The sequence below is a fragment of the Eubalaena glacialis genome, chromosome 14 (genome assembly GCF_028564815.1).
Source record: "Eubalaena glacialis isolate mEubGla1 chromosome 14, mEubGla1.1.hap2.+ XY, whole genome shotgun sequence".
Taxonomy (NCBI): domain Eukaryota; kingdom Metazoa; phylum Chordata; class Mammalia; order Artiodactyla; family Balaenidae; genus Eubalaena; species Eubalaena glacialis.
Genome location: NC_083729.1, coordinates 59,018,031 through 59,041,059, shown reverse-complemented (window position 1 = coordinate 59,041,059; position 23,029 = coordinate 59,018,031). Strand labels below are relative to the sequence as shown.

The 23,029-nt window shown below is 39.5% G+C and overlaps 1 protein-coding gene across 1 annotated transcript; it reads left to right on the top strand.

The window, feature by feature from the left end:
- Nucleotides 1–349: 349 nt before the first annotated feature.
- CNRIP1 (cannabinoid receptor interacting protein 1) lies at nucleotides 350–22,809 on the top strand. The gene is made up of 3 exons (XM_061211087.1): nucleotides 350–532; nucleotides 2,626–2,776; nucleotides 21,811–22,809. The coding sequence occupies exons 1-3, from the start codon at nucleotides 354–356 to the stop codon at nucleotides 21,973–21,975; spliced, it is 495 nt and encodes a 164-aa protein (XP_061067070.1). The 5' UTR covers nucleotides 350–353; the 3' UTR covers nucleotides 21,976–22,809.
- Nucleotides 22,810–23,029: the final 220 nt, after the last annotated feature.

Here is a 23,029-nt window from a genome sequence, read left to right as displayed (position 1 = left end):
CTCCCACCCAGCTGCGCTGAGCAGCCCGCGGCCTGCGGGCCGGAGCCAGCCCCCTGGCGCGCGGAGGGCGAGGCACGGGGAGCGGGGGATGGTGGAGCTCGGGACCTCGGAGCTGTCCCTGGGGCGCGCTTCCTCGCCGAGGGGGGCGGGGGGGGTCACCGCCTGGGGAGCTGCTCCTCGGAAGCCGTGGCTGACGGCCGCGACGGCTCTGGCTCCTAGCCGCAGCCTCTCTCCACCACCTCCCTCTCCCTCCGCGCGCTTCCTCTCCGCCCACCGCGCTCTAGCCGCCGGGTCGCAGCCAGCGCAGTCCTCCGCCCCCCGGAGCCGCCGCGCCCGGCCGCCCGCGCCCAGACATGGGGGACCTGCCGGGCCTCGTGCGCCTCTCCATCGCGCTGCGCATCCAGCCTAACGACGGCCCGGTCTTCTACAAGGTGGACGGGCAGCGCTTCGGCCAGAACCGCACCATCAAACTGCTCACGGGCTCCTCCTACAAGGTGGAGGTGAAGATTAAGCCCACCACGCTGCAGGTCGAGTGAGTGCGGGCGCGCGCAGCGGCTGACCGGCCCCACTTGGGGTACGCGGGGTGGACCGAGGCCCCCCGGGACAGCCGGAGCCTCTCCTGGGCACCTCTTGCCTCGCACCGCGCCCAGCGGGCCCAGGAGGTTGGCGGGGGAGGGGGGGCGGGTATGAGGTCAGCTCCCTGCACCCTAGGTCCCCTCCTCTGCGTTAACGCTACTCTCTCCGCTGTTCTCACTTCCCTCCACGCCTCGCGGGGCGGGATGTTTTAAACAGCGACAGGAAGCCAGGGGGTTGGGGGCTTTTTCTTTCCTTGTAAAATTTTCATCCCTTCTGTGCAGCCATCGGCGCGGACCCGCAGGCGGCCGGGGTGGGGCAGAGGGGAGAAGCTCGCCGCGGGGTTCACTTACCGCAGCCCCGGTCCTCCTCTGCCCCGTTCTGTGAGGCTGAAGGAAGGAGAAAGGCTGAGGAATGAGGTGTAAAGTCGGGGGCGGGTGATTATTGGGGCTCCCTGAGGGATGCTCCCCACTCCTCCATCAACCCTTATGAGCCTGGGACCCCGGGGCTGGAAGAGCAAGACGGAAGGCAGCCTCCACTGCTTAGGCCTAGTTTCCCGGTTTTCCTTGCCTGGTGTTTTTCTTTTTCTCCCGAATTGTCTGTTCAGCCTGGTGATTAGCAACATCCTTACAACAAAAGGATGGTCTTTTTATACTTATTTATTCCTGGCAGGGTTTATCTCTTCTCTGCTACCAGAGGTTGATGCATCCAGTAGGCTCTGGCTGGAAAGTCAGTGTAGGAGGATGCAGTAGCTTTTGGGGAAGTATCCAGGGCTGGAATCCTTTACCTCTCAGCTTCCACGTTAAGCATGGTGTGAAGTCTAGTGTGGAAAGAGGAAATAAACCATCCTGTACTGTATCTACCATTTGCTGAGCTTGGGAGGTGGGGTGGAGAGGGCTTTGAATCCACCTGACACCTTTTATAGCTTAAGTGTCCTCCAGTAGTTGTTAATTCAACAAATTTGTATTGGCCTTCTAGGTGCCAGGCTCCAACTGGACGACCTAGAATCAAACCTGAGTTGTGTCTAATGCTCTTGGTCCATTTCCTTGTCTTCATCACTGACAGCTCCAAGCACCCATTATCCTCTCATTCCCCAGTGTTCTGTGCATCTGGTGATAATCCAGACTGTTTCTTTCCCTTCTTTTCTGGCAACCCCATCTACCAAGTTATCTGTTCTGTTTCCTTCAGGATAGTTCTCTATTTTTCAAGTTAATCTAAAAACAAATTTGTGTTAACGATAAAACTATTTTTTTTGTTACACTTTAATTTTATCAAAGTTTTTCAGTGCCCTGACCCAGTGATTCTCAAACTTGAGTCTACATTGGAATCACCTGGAGGGCTCATTAAAACACATATGGCTGAGCCCCATCCTAGACGTAGTAAACTCTAGTTTACTGCATGTAGAGTGGAGCTTAAGAATTTGCTTTCTAATAGGTTGGCAGGTGATACTGATACTGCTGGTCCGGGGATGACACTTTGAGAACCATTACCCTAACATGAAGAAATGATGCCAGTGAGAATTTTTGGTGTGTGGCTGGCTTGAGGAAGAGTACCCCAAACTATGGGACCCCCTGATTGTTGGAACAGAAGAAAAAACCATTAGAGAGCTAGTTCAGTGGTTCTCAATCCTACCTGTGCATTATAATCACCTATGCAACCTTAAAATAAATTTTCTAGTGCCCAAACCACACCCCAGACCAATTGAATCCTATTCTCTGGGGTTTGAGATGGGCTGGGTATAGGTAGGTTTTTAATAGCTCCACAGATGAGAAACTAAAGAGGAAGACCATTGACAGAGTCTAACTCAGCCTTGTGCAAGTACTTTGGATGAGAATACTGATGTCAATCCAGAGAGATTAAGTAGTTGATCTAGGGTCACATGACTGGTTAGCTGGGGAAGTCAAGCCCCCTAGACTCTCAGAACTTTCTGCCACACCACAGTGTCTCCGTTAGCCACACCCTATGGGGTTTCTGCCTAGAGTTGTGGTCCAGACCAGGGCAGGGTGCCTAAGCTAATTCCTACCATATGTGGTCAACTCAAGTCCATTGCAGGAACATTTCCATTGGTGGTGTGCTTGTCCCGCTGGAACTGAAGTCTAAAGAGCCTGATGGGGACAGAATCGTATATACAGGAACATATGACACAGAAGGTGTGGCCCCAACCAAGAGTGGAGAACGGCAGCCCATCCAGATCACCATGCCGGTAAGGCCTACTTGGGATTGTTGGAGTGTGGTGCCAAGGCAAGTGGAAACCATGGAAAAGAAAATATGAAACACTATTTCAATTCATGGTTTCATATTCGAATATATTTGTTAATAATGTCCAAGTACAATTAATTAAATGATCCATGCTTCTCCAGTGATCAGTTTCATAGTCATTTCTTATGTGGCAAAAATTTAAGTCTCTCCCTACATTTTTGTAATCTGTTCCATTGATCTGTCTACACTTATGCCAAAGCTGCATTGTTTTAAATACATTGCTTTTACAGTATGTGTTTGTATATTTTATAACTGGCCACCTTACTGAACTTGCTTACTAAAATTCTTCAGTCAACGATCTTGGGTTTTTCAGGTAGACAGTCATAATCTACATATAATTGTGTCAGTTTCTGATTTTTTTTTCTGGCCGTCCTGCATTGGCTAATGTTTCTAGAATAATGTTGCCTACTAATAGTGGTAATCCTTGTCTCCAGGGTTTCACTGTTAGATACAATGTTAGTTTCAAATATTTATTATGTTAAAGCATCCTGTTTCTAGTTCACTAAGAGGTATTTTTTCTAATTGGGAGGTGTGTTGAATTTCATCTAATTCCTTTTCCCATCTACGGAGATAGTTTTTCTCCTTTGATATACTAATGGAATAAATATAAAATATACTTTGAAATACTAAACTTCCCTTTATTTCTTAAAATAAACCCTACTTAATGTCATTTATTATTTGTAATATATTACTACATTCAATATGCTAATATTTCATTTAGGGTTTTTAATTTTTGTTTTGTTTGGTTGATTTATCAGCAAATATATAAGGATTTCCTATATATATTAGGCACTGGGAGAAGAGTGGTGAACAAAATAGATATCCCTGGCTTCATGGGGCTTCTTATCTAGAGGAGGAAAACGTACTTTATACATGATTATCAATAATGAAGTAGATAATTGTTATTATACAAAATGTACTGAAAAAGTAGTGGTACCCTTGGGATATATACCAGGGGTCTTAGTCTAGCTCAAGAGTTAGGGGATGGGGCTTCCCTGGTGGCGCAGTGGTTGAGGGTCTGCCTGCCGATGCGCGGGACGCGGGTTCGGGCCCTGGTGTGGGAGGATCCCGCGTGCCGCGGAGCGGCTGGGCCCGTGGGCCACAACTGTTGAGCCTGCGCGTCTGGAGCCTGTGCCCCGCGGCGAGAGGGGCCGCGACGGTGGGGGGCCCGCGCACTGCGATGGAGAGTGGCCCTTGCTTGCCGCGGCTGGAGAGGGCCCTCGCGCAGAGGCGGGGACCCAACACAGCCAAAAATAAAAAATAAATAAATTAAAACAAAACCCAAAAAACATGTAGGGAAAAAACCAAGTCAGCCACAACATTAAAAAAAAAAAAAAAAAAGATTTAGGGGATGGCTTTCTTGAGAAAGAACTAAAGATATGTAAGAGTTGAGGGAAGAGGGAGCATTTGAAAAAGGAGGTACGACGATCAAGAGCTGGGGCAGAGCAGAATGTGTTTCAAGGAATGAGTAGAAGCCCTATATAGCTGGAGCAAACCGTGAGGCAGAGACCGACTCAAGATTAAGATGGAGTTAACACAACATTGTAAATCAACTACACTCCAATAAAAATTTTAAAGATTAAAAAAAAAATTAAAGATTAAGCCGGAGAGGAAAGTAGGGGTTCGATGTTACAGGACCTTCTTTCCTTATCGAATTTATCTTAATGCCTGTGGGAATTCATTGAAGGTTTGTAAGTCAACTTTGATAAGCAATTTACATACAAATTGTATGTAAATACATTAATACACCAATTTAAAGTATTCAGTTACATAGATTTTAACTACTGTATAATCACCACCCCAACAAAAATATAGAACATTTCTGTCATCCCAGAAAATTCCTTCATGCCCATCTGTAATCGATGCCCCCAGGCTTAGCCCTCTCTGACCTTTTTGTCTCGATAACTTAGTTTTAACAGTTCTAGAATTTCATGTAAATAGAATCATAGCATTGTGCCTGACTTCCTTCACTTAGCATAACGTTCTTGTATAACGTCGTTGTAGCATAATGTTATCACATAAATAGTTGGTTCCTTTTATCACTGAGTAGTATTCCATGGGAAGGATATACTACAGTTTATTTGTCCCTTCACCAATAAATGAACAGCTGGGGTGTTTTGAGGTTATGAATAAAGTTGCTATGAATATTTGAGTATGAGTCTTAGAGTGAGAATGTTTTCATTTCTGTTGAGTAAATACCTAAGAGGAGATTTGATGAGTCACATGGTAAGTACATGTTTAACCATATAAGAAATATCCAGACTGCTGTACCATTTCATATTTCAACCAGCAATGTATGAGAATTCCAGTTACTTTACATACTTAATTATATATCAATCTTTTAAATTTGGAAATGCAAAAGACCTAGAAGATCCAAAACAATTTTGTTTCATGGTCTATAATGTAGTCTTTAAATCAGATAGCCTAAATCTTCCAGCTTTGTTTACTCAAAGTCATTTTGACTATTCTAGGCCCTTTGCATTGTTATATAGATTTTAGAATGAGCTTGTCAATTTCTCCAAAAATTGGGGTATTAATTGGGTTTGCATTAAATCTATATGCCAGTTTGGAAAGATTTGACACTTTACTATTGAGCCTTCTGATACATGAATATATCTGCCTATTTAGGTTTTCTTTAATTTCTCTCTATAATGTATTACAGTGTTCCCTGTACAGATTTTATACGTACTTTGTTAAATTTATCATTAAGTATTTCATATTTCAATGCTACTATAAATGGTGGTTATTACTAGTATATAGAAATACAATTGATTTTTTTCTATATTCATCTAGAATCCTGAGGCCTTGCTAATCTCCCTTATTAGTCCTAATAGTTGTTTGGGATTTTCTTTTGTAGAATCCCTAAGCTTTTCTATGTATGATACTTTTTTTTTTTAATATTTATTTATTTATTTATTTTTGGCTTCATCGGGTCTTCGTTGTGGCGTGTGGGCTCTTCGTTGAGGCTGGGCTCTGTAGTTGTGGCGCACGGGCTTAGTTGCCCCATGGCATGTGGGATCTTAGTTCCCCGACCAGAGATCAAACCCGCGTCCCCTGCATTGGAAGGCAGATTCTTAACCACTGGACCACCAGGGAAGTCCCTCATTAACATTTTATTGAGGATTTTATATCTGTGTTCCTGAGGAATATTGGTCTATGGTTTTCTTTCCTTGTCATTGTCTAGTTTTTGGTATCAGAGTAATAACACTAGCTGCATAAAATTATTTGGAAAGTTGTTCACTACTGTTTTCTGGAAGAGTTTGTATAGAATTAATATTATTCTTCTTTAATGTTGGCTAGAATTCAAGAAAGGCATGCATTTCACTTTGTCTAAAGGTTTTTAGTTACAAATTCAATTTCCTTAATTGATATTGGGCTATTCAGGTTTTATTTCTTGAGTAAATTTTTTTTTTATAAATTTATTTATTTTTGGCTGCATTGGGTCTTCGTTGCTGCACGCGGGCTTTCTCAGTTGCAGCGAGCGGGGGCTACTCTTCGTTGCGGTGCGCAGGCTTCTCATAGCGGTGTCTTCTCTTGTTGCAGAGCATGGGCTCTAGGCGTGAGGGCTTCAGTAGTTGTGGCACTCAGGCTCAGTAGTTGTGGCTCGTGGGCTCTAGAGTACAGGCTCAGTAGTTGTGGCGCACGGGCTTAGTTGCTCTGTGGCATATGGGATCTTCCCGGACCAGGGCTCAAACCCGTGTCCCCTGCATTGGCAGGCAGATTCTTAACCACTGCACCACCAGGGAAGTCCCTTGAGTTAATTTGTGTAATTGGTCTTCGATATCATTCATTTATTTTAATTAAATTGTCAAATTTGTTGGCACAAAGTTGTTGGTAATAATCCTCCACCATCCTTTGATGTCTTAGGATCTCTAATGATGTCCACTCTTTCATTCTTGATATTAATAATTTGCCATTCCCCCCCAGCAACCAGTCTAGCTAGATATTTATCAATTTTATTGGCTTTTTCAAAACCCCAGCTTTGTTTTCATATGCTCCACTGGCCCATTTTTCTGTTTCATTGATTTCTGATCCTATCTTTTTTTTAAAGTTAGTTTTTATTTGTATGTTTGTTTGTTTATTTATGGCTGTACTGTCTTTGTTGCGGCGCATGGGCTTAGTTGTGGTATGTGGGATCTTAGTTCCCCGACCAGGGATCGAACCCAGCTCCCCTGCATTGGGAGCCTGGAGTCTTAACCACTGGACCATCAGGGAAGTCCCCTGATCCTATCTTAATTATTTATTTCCTTCTTTTGTTTGCATTAAGGTATTTTAATTGAGGCTATACACACACACACATATACACACACGAGTAAAATGATCTCTTTGTGTATTGTACAGTTCGGTTTTCCATAGTTGGACTATATGCACCTAAGTGTGCATTTCTTTGAATCTTCTTGGGGCTTACTGAATTTCTTGAATCTGTAAGTTAGTGTTCTTCCAAATTTGGGTATTTTTAACTGTTATTTTGTTTCAAATTTCTTTTCAACTTTATTCTTTTCTTGTAGTTCCTCAATTACACATTGGACAGCTTGGTATTGTCCCACAGATCTTTACAGTCCTGTCCAATTTTCTAAAAGAAAAGAAAATTGGTTCTTCAAATTAGATAATTTCTATTGAAGTATACTCAAGCTCAGTGATTTTTTTCTTCTGCCATTCCCAGGCTACTCTTGTGCTTATTTTCTGAAATTTTTTCTGTCATTGTATTTTTCAGCTCTAGAGTTTTTTATTTGTATTTTCTATAGTTTCCATCACTCAAGATTCCCTGTCTGTTTGCTCACTGAGACCATGTGCCCCTTTACTTCTTTGAGCATATTTATAATTGCTGGTTTGAAATACTTGTTTGGTAGATCCAGTATCTGGCCCCATTTAGAGTAGGAATGACTTTTTTTCCTGAATGTGGGTCATGCTTTCCTGTTTTGTTACATGTTTGATAATATTTGATAAACATTGTAGATAATATATTGTTTTTTTTTTAATTAATTAATTAATTTATTTATAGCTGTGTTGGGTCTTCGTTTCTGTGCGAGGGCTTTCTCTAGTTGCGGCAAGCGGGGGCCACTCTTCATCGCGGTGCGCGGGCCTCTCACTCTCGCGGCCTCTCTTGTTGCGGAGCACAGGCTCCAGACGCGCAGGCTCAGTAGTTGTGGCTCACGGGCCCAGTTGCTCCGCGGCGTGTGGGATCTTCCCAGACCAGGGCTTGAACCCGTGTCCCCTGCATTGGCAGGCAGATTCTCAACCACTGCGCCACCAGGGAAGCCCGATAATATATTATTGATTCTAGTTTCTTTTATTCTTCTGAGGACTAGTCTCTTTTTAAATTCTAGCATGCAGTAACATTGCTGGACGCAAACTACAAATTCTGTCTTCTCAACAGGGTAGCAGCTGATATCTCTGCTTAATTTTTTTCAACTTCCAGTTGCTGCTTTTCTAGCCTGGTTCCCTTGTTCCAGTGGAGTTTAGCAGTCAGCCAAGGAATTGGACAGTTTATACTAAGATTTTGGGATCCATCCACCCTGAGGTTCCTCTAAATTTCCAGCTGCTCCGCCATTCCTGAGCCCTTTGCTTTGACACTTTCAAATCAGTAAGGCTCCAACTTCTCAGGTTTGGGAATGCATTCAATTAAAAAAACAAAACAAAAAACAAAACAAAAAACAGTGAACTTACAAATCTTATTCAGCATAATTTTCTCTTTCAAGAATAAAGTCTTCTCTTAGACGAAACCAACCCTGCTGACACCTTGATTTGGGACATCTAACCTCTCAAACTGTGAGACAATAAACTTCTGTTGTTTGGAAAAGAAAAAAAAAAAAAGACTCTTTACTGGTTTGTCTGCTTTTTCAAGCAGAAAAAGCCCCCTCCCACCAGCCCATACAAGCAGTTAGGGAAGAATTATGGCAGAGTTATAGTCAGATTTTGGGTCTCACCTCTTCCGTAGCTCTCTTGTTTCCAGGATTTTCTCCCTAAATTTCCAGCTGCTCTGCCAGCCCTGAACACTGTCTTCTGCCACTTCTCGCAGATAAAGCTGCCATTTACTTGGGCCAGAACTGCCGGGGCATTGGGGAGTACCCTCAAGCAAAAAAGCCACACGGACAATTCTTAACTGTTATAGTTGAGATCTCTCAAGTGTTACTCTGGTTTCTGTCCTGCTTTTAGTTGCTTTTTTTTTTAAATTAATTAATTAATTAATTTATTTATTTTTGGCTGTGTTTTGTCTTCGTTTCTGTGCGAGCACTTTCTCTAGTTGCGGCAAGCGGGGGCCACTCTTCATCGCGGTGTGCGGGCCTCTCACTATCGCGGCCTCTCTTGTTGCGGAGCACAGGCTCCAGACGCGCAGGCTCAGTAGTTGTGGCTCACGGGCCTAGTTGCTCCGCGGCATGTGGGATCTTCCCAGACCAGGGCTCGAACCCGTGTCCCCTGCATTGGCAGGCAGATTCTCAACCACTACGCCACCAGGGAAGCCCTAGTTGCTTTTTAAAGCCTTCAAATAGTTTTTGTTTATATTTTGTCAGATTTTATAATTCTCTAAGTTTCACCCACCAACTCCCCATTTTTAAAAACATTTCAATGTAGGACTTCCAGTTCCTGGTAATGTGACAAGATTTGCATGTTGTTAAAATCGGTCTAGTAGCAATATGTAGATTGGAAGGGGAGATAGGCAAAGGACAATTAGAAGGTTCTTCACCGTTGAAGATGTGGTGTTAGGGTTAATAACTTAATAAAATGAATTGGGCACATTTTCATAGTTTGTGCTCTGAAACAATTTACATAGCATAGGATTTAGCTGTTACTTGAAAGTCTGACAGAATTTCCCCATAAAAGTCAGGATCCAAAATAATGGTATTTGGAAGGAATATCCCTAACTTTCAACTTAGTCGGTAATGTTTGCCTTTCGGGGGCTTTGAAGATTTTATTGAGTCAATTTTAGTTGTTTTTCTGAGGAAATCATCCATTTCTACAGAAACACATTTTAAAAGGTATTTTTAGACTTCTAGGAAAATATTTGAAGATCACACATCCAACAAAGGGCTGGTGGATCAAAATAAATCTCTTTTAAATCAAATAAGTATCCTTCTACTGTAGTGTATCGAGAATAGCATATGTAATTAGAGTTGAAAGGAAATATTAACTCGAAGCAGAACTGCAAATACTAAAGTTATTAGGATTTTATTTTTGTTTATTTTTTAAAATTTTATTGAAGTATAGTTGATTTACAATGTGTTGATTTCTTCTGTACAGCTAAGTGACTCAGTTATACATATATATAGATATATATATTCTTTTTCATATTCTTTTCCATTATGGTTTGTCACAAAATATTGAATATAGTTCCCCGTGCTATACAGTATGACCTTGTTGTTTTTCCATCCTATATATAATAGTTTGCCTCTGCTAATCCCAAACCCCCATTCCTTTCCTCCCCTACTCTCCCTCCCGCTTGGCAAGCACAAGTCTGTTCTCTATATCTGTGAGTCTGCAGGTTCATAGATATGTTGATTTGTATAGTATTTTAGACTCCACATATAAGTGACATCGTATGGTATTTGTCTTTCTCTTTCTGACTTATTTCACTTAGTATAATAATCTCTAGGTCCATCCATGTTGCTGCAAATGGCATTATTTCATTCTTTTTGATGGCTGAGTAATATTCCATTGTGTGTATGTGTGTGTGTGTATATATATGTATATATATATATATATATATATCTCACATCTTCTTTATCCATTCATCTGTTGATGGACATTTAGGTTGTTTCCATGTCTTGGCTATTGTAAATAGTGCTGCTATGAACATAGGGGTGCATGTATCTTTTCAAATTATAGTTTTGTCTGGGTATATGCCCAGGAATGAGATTGCTGGATCATATGGTAGTTCTATTTTCAGTTTTTTGAGAAACCTCCATACCGTTTTCCATAGTGGCTGCACCAGTTTACATTCTCACCAACAGTGTACAGAGGTTCCCTTTTCTCCACACCCTCTCCAGCATTTGTTATTTGTAGACTTTTTAATGACGGCTATTCTGACTGGTATGAAGTGGTCCTCGTTGTAGTTTTGATTTGCGTTTCTCTAATAGTTAGTGATGTTGAGCATCTTTTCATGTGCCTATTGGCCATCTGTCAGAATTTTAATGAGAGCCCAAGGGCCAATGAGCTAACTTTAAGTTGTTCATTCTTTCACTGAACTGGTACTGAGCACTGGGTCAAGTGCAGAGGTGGTCACCATAGATGAGACTGTACCCCATCTTCCAGGTGGTCACAGAGCAGGAGAGCAGACCTCCCCACCTTCTCCCTGGAGCCAGTACGGGCTGAGGGGACCAGAGGTATAACTTCCTCTGGTTTTAGAAGGGTGGAGTCATACTTCTTTTGCTATAGGTGTAAACAGAACCCTAGGGAGGAAGATTAACTTATTTTAGAAAGAACGCAATTAAACACTTCTTAATTGGATCTGTAAAGTGAGAACTTCTACATTATTTTGAATGAGAATGAAAAAAAGGTATTTTTTTAATGTGAGAATGATTTAGACTGAGTCATGAAACGGAAGATTTTCTTACTCACCATAAGTCTGGATTGTCTGTCCAGGCACCTGCTAAAAGGTTGGAGAGCCTTTAGATGCTTTGGAAGGATGTTGTAGTGACAAGGATCTCTACGCTGTAACTAATGAATCCTGAGTCCCAACAGTAAAGCCTAGATTCTTCCATATAATTTCCACTCTAGAAGAAGCAGGTGATTGATAGTTGATTGTTCCAACAATGATCGCACAGCATTTGGTTTGAGCATTGGCCACGCATTTGTATCTTATTTGTAATAGGCTGATTCTAAGGAAAACAATTGAAATTAGAGGTTTCCTGATCATGTCAGCAGCTCTTATGTTAAATTCAAATGTTCATTCTAGTGGTGAAGCTTTCAGCTAGCCTTCATCATTATCCTATGATGTTTTTAAGTTACCAATATTTCAAACTTAAGTTTTATAAAGTATGGACATACCACACTCTCACAGACAACACCAAAACATTGAAATATCCAGGTAAATGCAATCAATTAAGCAGCAAGTTCCTGGATTATTAAATTTACATTCTTCACCAAGGGAAACCTCAGTGGTATGGGTGCCTGAGGAAACGTCTAGAATGTCAGAATTAGAACTGGAAGTTATGAAGGTATTGGGATGCCATCTACTTCTGTAATTAACTGTGATCCCAGGCAAACCTTAATTCAATGGGCCTGTTTCCTTAATGCAAATAGGTGGATTCCACTATCTGATCACTAAGACCACTGTCAGCCGTAACATGGTGTGAAAATTACAAACTTACCTTTAGGGGTGTGGTACTAATTATTTGCTGAAGAAAGTCAGATTCTCAAATACTGTCATTTAGGATCACACCAAATAGGACTGAAATCCCACAAATTTATGTAGGATTCCTTTCTGGTTGGGCACAGACACACAGAGAAGTGTGGGGATGCATCCCAGCATTTCAAGGGCTTTGCATGATTTTTTTTTAAAATTGTAAAATACCATGACAAGGTTCAGAAATGTGCATAAACTTTTAAAGCACCAGTAATCCCTACATTTTGATTTGGCTCATTTTCAGATTACCTTCCACATATATACATTCTATGGTTGCAATAATTTTTAATACATATTTTGTACAACTTTCTACATATTCATTTTTATAATTTTAAGGGTAACATAAGACTATCGCAATATATCATAATGATTATACTCTTACCCAGATATTAGATATATAGATTGTCCCATCATAAAAAGTGCTATAATGTAAAGTTTCGTGCATATAGTTACCTCAATCTGAGTAAAAAATTTGGTCAAAAGAACTGAATCTTTATGGCTGTTCCCACAGCTTTTTGGCTTTTTTGGCGTTTTGTTTTGTTTTTTTTAAGTTGTACATACTATTTTACAATGTTACTAGCAACAAAGAAGTCTACTGGCTTTGTTAAAATTATGACATCATTGAGAATTACTTTAAAAAAATAGATTTTCTAATTTACTTTTCACTATCACAAGAATGAACATTTCTACATGTTAATTTTGTTTCTTCTTGTGTATATTATTCTTTCATGTTTCGTCAATACTTCTGTTGGAAATTATTTTTTTTAAAAATCACAGACTCCTAATAAAGATAAACAATCTGTCATATCTGTCATATTTCTCTCACTATTGCTTTATTTTTATTTTCCATTGTGTAGAAATATAATTACATTAAAAATTTTCATTTTCTGTTACGATTTCTTCTTTTAAAATGAAGACGGTTATTTTTTCCATAGAGTTGACAGTCTATTTTGGTTTTCCCATAGTTTTGGATTTTATGAGATTTAACTTTCCTCTTATTCAAACTTGATTTATATGCTTATACTGTACATCATTTTCCAAAAGATTTAAGCTGGGATTTAGCATTTTATGAGTCCCAGCAGTAAAGCCTAGGTTCTTAAATGTAATTTCCACTCTAGAAGAAGCAGGTGAATGATTGTTCCAACAGTGATCACACAGCTTTTGGTTTGAGCATTGGCCACGCATTTGTATTTTATCTGTAATACATGATTCTATTACAATTGAAATTAGAATTATTTTTTTTTATTTTTATTCATTTATTTTTTTTTTTGGCTGCATTGGGTCTTCGTTGTGGTATGCGGGCTTCTGATTGCGGTGGCTTCTCTTGTTGTGGAGCACGGGCTCCAGGTGCACGGGCTTCAATAGTTGTGGTGTGCAGGCTCAGTAGTTGTGGCTCGCAGGCTCTAGAGCGCAGGCTCAGTAGTTGTGGCGCACGGGCTTAGTTGCTCTGCAGCATGTGGGATCTTCCCGGATCAGGGCTCGAACCCGTGTCCCCTGCATTGGCAGGCAGATTCTTAACCACTGCGCCACCAGGGAAGTCCTAGAATTATTATTAATTGAAATTAGAGAAGGTTTCCTGATCAAGTCAGCAGTTATAATGTTAATTGAAAATTTCATTCTAGTGATGAAAGCCTTACATATGCTTTAACACTATTTTATGACTTTTGTCAAGCTTAAGTATTGTAAATTACAAACACAACCATTTTCACAGGTAATAAGGAAGTCTTGAGATCCCCAAGTAAATGCAGTTAATCAAGTAGGTGAATCCAGCAAGGGAAGCTGAATTAAAGGTACACCAAAGCAACTTCTTATGAGTCTAAGGTTACCTCAGAGTAGTTTATCAGATTTTTATAAATCATTGGCTAAATGATGCTAGGATAATTGGCTCTTTGGGGGAAACATCACTGCTGTTCTTTCCGGATGCCATACTTCAAAAAGATATTTCAGATGGATCCCAGGGTTATCTGTAAAAAGTCAACTTTGTAAAAAATCAAAATGAAAAGAATTAATCTAAACCTTAAAGAAATGGAAGAAATCCAAAGGTAAAAATGGAAAACTTTGATTACATAAATGTAAAATTCCTGTTAAACATTGTAAACAAAGTTAAATTTTCCTTAAAAGGCAATTTCAATTAAAAGGCAAATGATGGTTGGTGGAAAACTTATTTGTAACATGGATGGTTAAGCTGTGTGGCCTCGATTTGCCACTGCCCATGCAGACAGTGCTGCAGCCCTGAAGCTGAACTCAAGAAGTAGTCAAGTGCCATCTGACTTAGATTAGTGGCAGTGATCTCTCTATTCACATGATTCCAGAGGCCCTGGTACAGGGAGTTAACGATACCCAGCTCTAAAAGCTCTCCACCCACACTTCAAAGAGCAGTGCTGACTTGTATTTTAATGTGACTAATTCTCCACTCAGTTCCTCCAAGGAGAGAGCCCAAGTGGAGATTCTGTCTGCATCATGGTAGTCATCATGATAGTCTCTTTAGTAGGCGACTGGGGAGAATTTAGAGGAATAAGGCAGGGAGGTACATGAGCTTGTTGAGAGGCTGTGTTTGCGCAGGAAGGTGGCCTTACACATGCATTCCCAAACATAAAAGGTGTTCCGCATGTCAGCTCTTTCTAGTATTTTGGCACAATCTGTAGCTTAATATATAAAGAATTCTTAGAAACCAGTAAGGAAAAGAACCATAGGACATGGAAAATTGAAAAATAAGCAAAAAACATAAAGAGGCAATTCACAGAAGAGATACAGATGATCAGTAAATACATAAAAATAGCTTAATTTCACTATTGGTAAAAAAAAAAAAAATGCAAATATTGCAATGCCAGTTTTCACCTACAAAATTAGTCAAATATTTAAAAGTAATACTAATTGTTCAGTGCTAGTGTATTTCTGAAATATAATAATTTTTCTAAATTGATTTTTGGATCCTGCAAGCTTGCTGAATTCACTTATTAATTGCATAGTATTTTCTGCAAACAGTTGTTTATCTGTGAATAGAAAGTATTACTTCCCTTTTTTTTTTTCCCCTCTTGCCTTAAGGTACTAGCTTAAGACTGCTAACACAGTGCTGTACAGGAATAGTAAGAACTGCTCTCGGTGCCTTATTTCCATCTTATAGAGAAAGGACTCGGCCTCTTACCATTGAGGGTGATGTTAGCTATAGGTTTTTTATTGGTGCCCCTTAATCATCAGATTGAAGAACTTTCCTTCTGTTCCTAGTTTGCTGAGAGTTTTTATTATGAATGGAGGTTGAATTGCCAAATGCTCTTTCTGCATCTATTAATATGATTACATGTTGTTTCTCCTTTATTTTGTTAATATGGTGAATTACATGGATTTTCAAATATTGAACCATCCTTGAGTTCTAAGGATACATCTCTCTTGGTCCCAGTGTAATATCCTTATTATGTATTGCTGGATTTTATTTACTAATATTTCAAACAAATAAAAATTATAAGCAAATTTTATGCATAAAACCATGAGGAATTTTTGTCTGCAGTTTTCCTTTACTCGTAATAATATCTTTGTGAGGTTTTGGTATCAGGGTAACAATGGCTTCACAAAATGAATTGAGAAGTGTTCCTTCCTCTCTTACGTAGAACTGGTATTTTTCCCTTAAATGTATGAATTTATCAGTGAAGGCATTTGGACCTGAAATTTTCTTTCTGGGAAGATTTTAAACTACAAATTCAATTTCTTAAGTAGTTAGAGATTTAGTGATAGCTTGTGTCTATCAAAGAATTTGTACATTTTAAAAAATGTATTAGTATAAGTTTGTTCCTCATCTAAGGATCCCACATTGTTCCTAATATAGGATAAATTGTGATAGCATCTCTTTCATTCCTAATATTGGTAACTTGCTTTCTTTTTCCTGCTCAGTTTTGCTGGGGTTTATCAATTTTAAAGACATTTTCAAAAACAAACAAACAAACAGATTTTAGTTTCATCAATTTTTCTTTACTGGTTTTCCTTTTTCTGTTTCATGGGTTTCTGCTGTTTATTGCCTTTCTTTTTCTTACCACTAGACGGGCTACAATTAAAAGGACAGGCAATGTCAACTTTTGGAGAGTCTGTAAATCAACTGAAACTCTCATATTGCCGGTAGGGATGTAAAACGGCGCAATCACTTTAGAAAAGTTTGACAGTTTCTTATAAAGTTAAGCATACTTATAAGACCCAGGACTTTTAGTCCTATCTATTCAGCTAAGAGAAATGGAAAACATGTATTTACTACTAAAACTTCAAACAGTACAGGAATAAAGAGGCTTGGAATCCAGTAGGAATTGGTAGGTCACACCACAGTAAAAGTCATAGGTGCTTATTTATATTGATTTTATTTACTAAGGAAATAACATCATGTCTCTATCAATATGATAAGCTCATTCTGTGCTCCCAAGTCAGTGGATTTCTAAGTGACTCTATTCTTGGTGAATTTCACATGTCTCCAGTAGATTTGGGTGGAATGGTGAGTAGAGAGAAGTACTCCGGGGATTCTAGGGCATCTGGTTGTAAGACCACCATGGAAATTGTTTAAAACAAGTTCTTCAGATTCCTCATTTGTTACTGAGCACAACAAATGAGTCTCCTCTCTTTGGAAGCTGATGGGTTCTCTTTCACATTGGCTGTGAAATAAAAGTGTACCAAGCCTTGCAACTTGTAAGAACACTAAGGCAAATAAAACATCCAGGTACGTAGTAGAGTGTCAGTTTCAGAATAAATAGACTGGGTGGCTTAAATAGCAAATATTTATTTTTCACAATTCTGGAGGCTGGAAGTCCAAGATCAAGGCGCCAGCAGACCTGGTATCTGGTGAGAACACTCTTTCTGATTCACAGACAGCTGCTTTCTTGCTGTGTTCTCACATGAAGGAAAGCAGAGAAAGAGAGAGATCATCCCTTTCATGTCTATTTTTATAAGGACACTAATCCCATTCATGAGGGCTCCATCTTCACACCCTAATTACTTCTGGAAGGCCCCACTTCCAGATACCATCACATTGGGGATTTAGGCTTCAACATATGAATTTTGGGGAGCTACGAATATTCAGTCCATAGTAGTGTCCTAAAGCACTCTACACACAACAGTTCATAGATGTTCTTCTCACTCAGGGAGAAAAAAGAAAAACCGTTCAGTACCTTTTAGCTCATTTGCTTATATAAATAATTTGGTACATTGATTATAGTTTCTAGATAGGAATTAGGAAACCTAGCTTCTTGACCTGCTTCTAGCATTAGCTGGCTGCACAATGTAGACCTAGGCCAACTCACTTAACCTCTCTGAATATTAGTTCTTTCATCCTTAAAATGGAGATGTTAAAACCAGTCACACCACCAGTGTGGAATGACATATGTGAAAGTAATTGTATTAAAAAAAAGAGCTATTAAATGCACAGAATTATACCATGTATAATTGCATTACCTGGGAGCCTGCCTGGGTAAATTTTCCTTGGAAGGCACAGATGGGTTGGAAGGGAATGGAGAGCTTGTAGTTGCTTCCTCTGTTCTTCAAGAGGAATGTCAGCTTTGGATAGCACATCTGTTCTTAGCCAGAAGAGAAGAAATCCTGAGTTAGGTAGAGAGATGCCCAGGAAATAGAACTCTAGAAGGAAGAATAGGAAGAAGGCTAATGGGAAGTTAAAACAACTAAGGTGTGGGAGAGAGGAAAACATATGCCTGTTTAGCAGCAGTTAAGTTTACTTTAATAAGACCTTATTAAAGGTCCAACATTAATAACAGAGAAACAAAGTAGAAGCACCTAAACATCCCATATCTTTAGCTGTGACTTGCTGTCAACAGACTTCTATTTTGGTCTCCTGTGTTACTGAGAACTCTTAGATTGAGACTTTATTAATTTTAAGGTCATTCAGGTGTAAGTGTAGTGCCTTAAGGCCTTTTGTTTTTGTTTTTTGCCTGTGGTCATGATCATCTTTGTTTGTTTTTGTGACCAACTTTTATTTATATCTGTTTCAGAAAAGGTATTGTTTTTCCCACTTACCTAGCCTGATTTCAAGCTGCTCCCTCAAAAGTTTAGCTGGTGTTTGTAAAATATTTTTATAACTTAATTTAATTCAGTTGCACTTAAAATGTACAGTGTCCTGTGCTGGTCAAAAATAATAAGTCATCTCGGTGATTTGTAAAATGAGATATCAGTTTATTATTACCACCATTACCCTATTGTAAACAAAGTTGTAATATTTTCATTAGCATATATGTATCCTTAATAGAATTTATTAAATCCCTAGGGTTCAAGGGATATATATGTTAATTTTTCAGGGGTGATAGATCCGTTTCACCACTTAAAATATTCTTTCTGATTATAAAAGTAACATAATTATTGCAGAAAATCTAAGTAGAAAAGATAGAAAAACAATTTCTTAGCTATTGTTAATATTTTTTCATTTTCTTTTCTCTATACATCTTATTTTGTGTATTTGAACTCATAATGTATATAAAGTGTTTTAATCTTTTTTCTGTTAACATTGTAATCATTTTCTCTCATCATTAAAACTAAATTCCTGTTTAGTGATTATATAAATTCATAGTACAGATATTCCATCATTTTCATAATAATTTCCTAAAGTTGAATGCTTAAATTGCTTCTGGTATTTGGAAATGTTTGCTAAGTTGATAAGTGAATAATATCTCTGTAAAGTATGTATTTCTTTAATTACTAATAATATTACATTTGAATATTTTTCAGATGTTAGCCAATTTTTTAATGAACTGTCCAGTTTTATCCAAATGTTCTTAGTAGTTCTTACTAGTTAATTCATATAATTTTTTTTTCATATAATATTTTATATTAAGGATATTAGCTATTTGGTAATACTTGTAAATACTCACAATTTGGCTTAACATTTTTTCTGATTATAAAAGTAAAATTCAATCATTAAATTTTTAAAGTACAAATGAGTACATAGAAGAAAATAAAACTTATTCCATCAGCAATAACATGTGTAATTTTAATGGAATTAACACTAGACAGTCTTGTTGGTACTCTGCTTAGTTCAGGTGACAATATAGAATACTAGAAAAATTTTATTAAATATTTACATTTAGAATTGTTACATAGTATTCCACTGTACACATATGCCATAATTAATTAAGGATGGAAATTTAGTGTTCAATTTTTCACTACTCGAAACCCTGTGGTATTCTTAAGATAAATTATAAGTGAAATTACTGGACCCAAGTATGTTCACACCTTTACTTGATACAAATTACCCTTCCGAAAGGCTGTGTAATTCAGTTCCCATTGGCAGTATTCAGAATACCTGTTTCCTTGTTGCTCACTAAAAATCCATAGTTCTAATTTTTAATCAACTTTGTTGTATAGTTTACATATAATAAATGTACCCATTTTAAGTATACTGATCAATGAGTTTTAACAAACACATACATATACTCTTGTAACCACCCCCCCAATCAAGATGTAAAATGCTTCCATTACCCCAAAAAGTTCCCTCTTGCACATTTTCATCAATCATCAATTCCCTCCTCCTACCCCAGGTAACTTGAGTAACCACAGATGTTTCCTGTCAGCATAGATTATATTCTATCACTATAAATTATATGGAGATTTATATATATATATATATATATATATATATATATATATATATATATATATAAATGGAATCATATAGTACACGTATTCTTTGGGGTCTAGATTCTTTTGCTCAGCATGTCTTTGAGATCCATCACTGTTGCTGCCTGAATCACTATGTTCTATTGTTGAGTAAAAAGCCATTTTACTGATATACCAAAATGTGTCTATCACCAGGTGAATGATGAAACATTTGGGTTGACTCCAGGCTGGGGCTTTTGTGAATAAAGCTGCATATATGTGCACAGGTCTTTAAGCTATGACTCTCTAAAAGGAGATCCTTCATTTTCTTACCTGGGAGAAGATTTGTGGACTCTAGGTATATCACCTACTGTTTCAGGTCAAGCAGATTTCTCAAAGGCAAGCCAAACCTTGTTTTAGGGTCCGATGAGCAGGATGAGGCAATGGGGCAGGATATGATTTTGAGAGCATCTTGGAAAGCTATCTGGGGAGCACCTGATCGCCTCCTCCTGTAGCAACCGCAAGCATAAGGCTCCCATTGCTCACAGCCCTCCCCCACAATGTCTTCTGGCTCCTGACAAGTCTAAGAACCCTGCTAAGTCAGGCCTGGCCTCCTCCCATGACGGCGGGTGGGTCAGAGGAGAAAATAACGACAGGCATCATGCTGTTTACTGCCGCATCCCCTAAATAGCTCCAGGAGGCAGTGGCAGGGTCAGGCTACACTACAGGCCACTTGAGCCCCTGCCCAATGGCCTCTAGGGTATTCTGTGCCCTCCTCAGCTACATGAGAATTGTGTGCTCATGACTCCATAGAATTCCGTGCAGTGTGTGCAGGGCCTACCTTCTGGAAGTAGAATGCAAACTTCTTGAGAGCAAAGGATCATGCCTTATACAAATTTTTCTATGTACGAGGCACACGGTAGGTACTCAAATAGGGTCTTGGGTAATGTAAAATCAGAACCTGAGACATGGGCATGGCTTATAAACACTCAATAGTATTTGAAAGTTAAAGTAGGGTCTCTAACAAGCAAATGCTTCCGATAACGTAGTTTTCCCTGGAATTGAAATTAACGATGGGAGGGCAGTTGTAGCTTTTGTTTCGTGTTGTTGTGCACATGTTATTTTATACAGCTATTTTTCAAACAAGAAACCAAAGACAATCATTAAACACCATTCCCTCTCTTCTCTTCCCAATCTCCCTTCTGTGGCAACCTCTGAAATTCTGAGATTCTAAGAGAAGTTTCCAGAACTTAAATATGGGAAACAGCTACATTTGGGGAGTTATTTGTATTAAAGGCAATATGATAACAAATGCCATGAGTGGGATGGGAATAAGATTTTATAGAGAAATAAATGGTTTACAGACAGCTTTTCAGGAAAATCTCTCTCATAATAAAGGAAGATAGTTCGTTAGAGTAAGGGCCTAAGCTTTCAGACCACAAGAGCCTGGAGTGATTACACAGATTACACCTCATTACACAGTACATCTGTTACTAAGTCTAAAGTCATTCTGCTCACTGCATGACAGGCAGTAAATCGGGAGACAAGTTATTGGGGGAACTTTATTTGGAAAGCCAGCAGACTGAGAAGGTGGCCGACTAATGTCCTAGAGAACCATATTACCACAGTCAGAATTCAGGCTTCTTTTATACTAAAAGGTGAAGGGCAGGGGGTGAAGGGGGGAGTTGGTTGTTGTAAACTTCTTGGTGCAGGAATCCTTTGTTCTTGCAGCTGTCCACATAGGTCAGGTCACTATGTTCCTGTAAACTTCCAACAAGACAAATGTTATTCTCTGTTCTGCAACTTTTTGTCTTTATATGAATGGGAAAGTGTACTCTTAAAGGTCAGAGCCTTGAGAATGGGCTGTCCTGTATATTGCAGGCTATAGGCAACATTCTTAACTCGAAGCAAAAGCCATAGAATACAAAGGTTGAAGTAAAAGAAACAGATCTAATATGGAGTCAGATTTGTTCTTCCCTATTACATCTCTTTCACGAACATCAACTCTTATGTTTGCTCATGGCAGAATGAGGTTTTGATGGGGCGTGTTTCTCTTCCCTCAGTTCACTGACATTGGGACCTTCGAGACGGTGTGGCAGGTCAAGTTTTACAATTACCACAAGCGAGATCACTGCCAGTGGGGAAGCCCCTTCTCCGTCATTGAGTACGAATGCAAGCCCAATGAGACCCGCAGTCTCATGTGGGTGAACAAGGAGTCCTTCCTCTGAAGATGGCGCTTTCTGATGCTGTTGGACAATGTCTTCAGAGATCCACTTTTAGATAACCCAGCACAAGCCTTCACCAAGGCACACCACTCCATTGCTGTCTCCCATTGGGTGCCAATTATCTACTAGCCCTGATTATTCTGAAAGTGTAATTCCCCTCTGATGCAATGTCCCTGACATAAAAGATCATGATGTACCCTGCCCGAGAGACTCCCTTTCTGTATTCTGTGTTGGTGTTCCTGCCTCCAGTTGTTCTTGGTCTTGCTGGTGACCACTTGGAGGAGCTCCATGGAATCCGCAGGCTGTGTCCCACACTTAACTTTTCCACTGAATGCTGTTTTGTTTCCAAGTTGAGTGCTTCCCTCTTTTTTGTTAAATGTTAAATAAAAAATAACAATGTGCTTGGGTTCCATGCCAAGTGTGCAAGGGTAACATGTAACTTGGGATGTTTTGCAGCTGTGTCAAAGTAGGCTTTGTGAAAATGTGATGCAAACAGCAGTCAATGGGACTCAAGTGTTGTGCTTTCTATAAACAGCTCGGCTATTTCAGGGAAGAATAATGACGAAAGAAAAGGACAAATATTTAAGAAGAACGTATTACAACTCAAATAATGTAAGGTATTGTGCTGTGGCCTAGTGGAAGTGGGAAAGAGCCTTGTGTGGACCACTGTTAAACAAGGTGACCAAAGTGACAGGGTTAACTCTTTGGCAAGTGACTGTGGTGTCCAAACAGGCATGCTGATGGCCTCCCTACATTCCCCTTCACTTGAACTTTGTAAAACTGTGTATGGAACTATAATCAACTTTTGATATTTCTTAATAAAGGCATTGAAAATCATCCCTGACTTGCCTTCTTAATTTGGGCAATATCTGTCTAGCAGGTGGACCTCTGCTCCAGGCCAGCTCTACTAAGATTGCTACTGAATCCAGGCTGGTACTGCTCACCACACAACAGGCCAGTAAATCAAGAGATGAGGTGAAGGGGCACAGAATAACGACTTTATTCGGAAAGCCAGCAGACCAGGAAGATGGTGGACTACTGTCCCAAAGATTAGAAT

Excerpts from the sequence above, each read along its gene's own strand:
- CNRIP1 (XM_061211087.1), top strand. The coding sequence starts at position 354 with ATGGGGGACCTGCCGGGCCTCGTGCGCCTCTCCATCGCGCTGCGCATC. Across the intron at positions 533-2,625 it reads CCCACCACGCTGCAGGTCGA|GAACATTTCCATTGGTGGTG; the intron begins GTGAGTGCGGGC and ends AGTCCATTGCAG. Across the intron at positions 2,777-21,810 it reads CCATCCAGATCACCATGCCG|TTCACTGACATTGGGACCTT; the intron begins GTAAGGCCTACT and ends CTCTTCCCTCAG.